At 40.0% G+C, this 4,394-nt stretch overlaps 1 protein-coding gene across 1 annotated transcript; it reads left to right on the forward strand.

Annotated features, from left to right (window-relative positions):
* Positions 1-2,063: 2,063 nt before the first annotated feature.
* Positions 2,064-4,098, forward strand: tnf-alpha-2 (tumor necrosis factor alpha-2 precursor). Its single transcript, NM_001123590.1, is given in 4 exon segments — positions 2,064-2,404; positions 2,494-2,542; positions 2,680-2,739; positions 3,135-4,098. Coding segments are annotated over 4 exon segments (741 nt in total). The 5' UTR covers positions 2,064-2,212; the 3' UTR covers positions 3,575-4,098.
* The last annotated feature ends 296 nt before the right edge of the window (positions 4,099-4,394 follow it).

A 4,394-nucleotide genomic window follows, 5' to 3' on the forward strand; every position in this document is an offset into this window, starting at 1 on the left:
TATGTTCCTCACAATCAAAAGGTCTCTTTCTTTCCTCAGTAGAATTCAGTATGAGAGGTTCCTGTATTATATTTCAGATGACCCCTGAATTATTACCTAATGCTTCCCTGCTCTTTCCAAGATCTTGTGGTTGGCGTGTATTTGCAGGTAGTCATATTCTTGGAAACATTGCTACACACTAACATAGGAATAAATAAATCAATCTGAGAGATGAATCAGAGGTGAGATCTCAGTTCTTGTCACGGATCCCTCCGGAACTTTTATCACGCACATCTGTCCCCTATTCCCACTGATTAGTATTTGTATATATTGGTTTCCATTGGGGGGTTGATTATTGTTACAATGTCCGTTGGTGCGTGTGAGTGTACCTGTGCTGTGTGTTTTGGCTTTCGTGGCCTTGTGGATTGTGCAGATGATTACGGGTCTCGTCCCGTGTGTTAAACATTCTGCGCGTGTGTATTTATTTGAGGTACCCCTCGCTCTTTTGTTTGGGTTTCAATCCTGTGTTTTTGTAACATGTTCGTTGGTCTTCGTCCCCGTGCCTTTATATGGCACGCTGTAATTTGGGAAATAAAAACCCCTATTACGCATTCCTGCGCCAGTCTCCTGACCCTTTATACCAACGTGACAGTTCTCAAGTATTACGACTGAATGACAATACATAAAACACTGTGACAATACTCCAAGCTTTCCTGATGGTCATGCCTGTATTGCTTGTATTTGCACGTAAGGAAACAGTGACACAGTGCATGTAAAACAGTGTTACGTGACAGTGCTCCAAACTACCTTTACCAGCGGTGATACATTGCCCCTATACACTAAATTAAAGCTGCAGTCTGCAGCTCGGTCTGGTCACCCCAGTCACTTGTTTTGGTAGACAGCCAAGGACTGGGCCTGGAGAAATGTAAATCATCAAATCCCAGTTTATTTCAAGTGCATTTAACAAAAGCCTCAATACACTTTACCAAAAAAAAGGAATAAAAAAGAAAGAAAGAAAGAAACAACAGAGAATTCAAACTTAAGTATAACCACTCTCAAATTCATAGACAGAGCTATGGATGCAAATGCGTTCCACATATGATATCAAAAATGATAGTTTTAACCATGTTTTGAAGGTATACAGTGCTTGTTTATCACTAACAGAAACAGAAATTAGATGATGAAACAATATGAAAATAAAACTCAGTTCAGGTCGTGTATGGGTGATGGAAATCCCACAAATAAACCGGGTTATAGTCCAAACTCGCTCAACCAGTCAGGGAGGGCAGTGAAATACCAGATTGGGTCAATAAAGAGAAGTCAAACACCTGTTTGGGGGTTTGGAAAGGGTTATGTACAAAACCAGTTCTGAAACAAGAAGAGGGATATTTACAAGTATTTTTTGTTTCTCCTGAGCCTGTCCTTGTATAGCTTCAAATGTATTGTGATTGTGTAGGTGTAGAAGTATTAATTTTACATCCAGTTATTAACAACTTCTGTGCAGCAAGTTCTATGTAATCAATAAATATCATAATTGTTTACTATTTGAAATGTACGACTATTACTAGACATACAGCATTACAAACAGCTGGTGAATGAGACTGAATAAAAATCACTAACTAAAGTTCAAGTCAAAAGTGGCTTTGCTACACTTTACATTAAGTAGCAAAGATACCATGGAGTTTAATGGTATTCAAATGCATGTGTGTAATTACACAATAAATACACGCGGGACTTGTTGAGAATTCCTTGTTTTATGTAAATGCAGTTTCAGTATATAGCTGAGAAGTTACTGTACATTCTGGTTACCAAATAGAAAAACTACATTGTTGCACAAGGAATTCACTTTAAAGTTGAACTTTCTGTTTTGTCTTAACCCTATCCTGCAACCACACCTACCCATTGGAATCCCAGTTTGGCAGAGCTGGTCTGTGGATTTTATTTTCCTTTGAACCATAACCATCTCTCCACAGTCTGCTGCTACTCTGCTATGTCTCCACTCACTGGGTGACATCACTGGAGTTTCCCCTTTTGTGCTAGTAGCAGGCCGAGCATAAAAACGACAGGGCTTCTGTCAGAAGTCCATTCTAACAAACGAGCAAAACACAGGACACCTATCAAGCTACAACTCTGTCAAAACAAAGAAGATATTTAGGCGAACATTCAGTTGCTAGACTTTTCCACTGCCACCAAGAGCCAAGAGTCAAGAGTTTGAACCTCATTCAACAGAAGTATGGAGGGGTATGCGATGACAACTGGCGACATGGAGAGGGGCCCTGTGTACAAGACAACGGTGACAGCTGTTGCTGAGGGAAAGGCCTCCAGAGGTTGGCTATGGAGGCTGTGTGGCGTCCTCTTAGTAGCAGCTTTATGTGCGGCAGCAGCCCTGCTCTTTGCCTGGTGTCAGCATGGAAGACTGGCAACGGTAAGGAACTCTAATGGGGCCAATATTTAACACATTTCTGAAATAGAGGACCGTACAATCAACTAACATCCTCTTGGTTTATCTCACAGATGCAGGATGGAATGGAGCATCAGCTGGAGATACTCATTGGTGCAAAAGGTGATTATTTGATTGACAGATGCCCTTTTTTATTGAATTCCTTCTCACTATAATTGCTTTAATTAAAGGTTACAGTTGTAGCCAACGTCATGGCTTTTGCTTGTGTTATTCGTGACTAATATTTTTCTCTCCCTCAGATACCCACCATACATTGAAGCAGATTGCCGGCAATGCAAAAGTAGCCATCCATTTAGAGGGTGAGTGACCTACAGCCTTTTGCAGTCAGCCTGGACTGTGTCTGTTGAAGGTTAAAACATGTCTAGTGGGCTAGTATGTCTTAGTGTCATTCCATTGTAGAAGCTAGGGGATTCTTTTTAAACATCCCCATTCAAAAATAAGGTTTAAGGTTTAAAACAGTGTCTAGTGGGCTAATAAGTATTTCTATTGGGGAAGCCCTGGGATTTTATTCAAACATTTCCATTGACAAAAATTAAAGCACAACACAAGGAAGCAAGGAAGTTGCTTAATCATTAGCTTGTCTCTTGTTGCCACCAGAGTAAATTGACAAGAGCTTTGGAAGAACAAATAGCTACCAGCTGGACTCTGGGGCCTCAAAGTTGTAACAATGGGCCTTTCTTCCCTCTAATGCCAGGTGAATACAATCCTAATCTTACCGCTAACACCGTGCAGTGGAGAAAGGATGACGGCCAGGCCTTTTCCCAGGGCGGGTTCAAGCTACAAGGGAACCAAATTCTCATCCCACACACTGGGCTCTTCTTCGTTTACAGCCAGGCTTCGTTTAGGGTCAAGTGCAACAGCCCGGGCGAGCGTACCACTCCTCTGAGTCACGTTATTTGGCGCTATTCGGACTCCATCGGGGATAATGCTAATCTACTTAGCGGGGTAAGGTCAGTTTGTCAACAAAACTATGGTAATTCTGAGTCCAATATCGGCGAGGGCTGGTACAATGCAGTTTACCTTAGTGCAGTGTTTCATCTGAATGAAGGGGACAAACTGTGGACTGAGACCAATCGACTGACCGAAGTGGAGCCAGAGCAGGGCAAGAACTTTTTTGGTGTGTTTGCACTATGATGAGAGAGAGGCAGGCCAGAGATGAATGTTTGTTCAAACAGTTTTATGTTAAAACTCTTATTTTAGTGTTGCAATTTTATGGTAACTGAGCAATCTCAAAGGAGATAGGTCTAATCTTAATGGTTATTTTGTAAACTGAAATAGTTTGAGAAATGATTATTGTTTGTCCATACATGATGATTGTCCATTCTCTGTATTGTAGATTTTGCACCAAATAATACTATGACTTTGAGTTATTTATATTAACTTACTTTTTAATTTTTTTTACTATTTATATGAAAATACATATTAACTTAAAAAAATGATATTTACTATTTATATGAAAATACAGTAGGCTACTGTGGAGTACTGTAGTATAAGTTATTTTGATTCACATAAGTCTATCAGAATACATTGCTACAATATTAAGTTATTTTATTTAATGTACTGATGTACTATGTCTATTTAAATGTGATTGTGTGTATTTTATTTGTCACCTATTCAGAGTGCTTGAATCAACTGTAATAAATTCCAAATGTTCTCAACTTTAGGAGACTCAAAGTTTGATTATATTTAATTATGCAGTTTGGAGGGGGCGGGGCCGGGCGCAGTGACGCCAATTTAGCAACGTTTCAGACTACCCTGGCAACTTTTTTTTCAAACAGCACCTAGCAACATTTAAACATTTATTTGGAACTTTTAGCAACTTTTGAAAAGTGACTCAAACGCTAAAATGCACGCATTTTCCCTCTAATTGACACAAAAACGAGTTTCTCTGCCACACACTCAGTCACAACACACGTGCCTGGCTGCAAAAGTGTATTGTGAGTGACGTCAGCAG

Source organism: Salmo salar, chromosome ssa02 (genome assembly GCF_905237065.1).
Source record: "Salmo salar chromosome ssa02, Ssal_v3.1, whole genome shotgun sequence".
Classification (NCBI taxonomy): domain Eukaryota; kingdom Metazoa; phylum Chordata; class Actinopteri; order Salmoniformes; family Salmonidae; genus Salmo; species Salmo salar.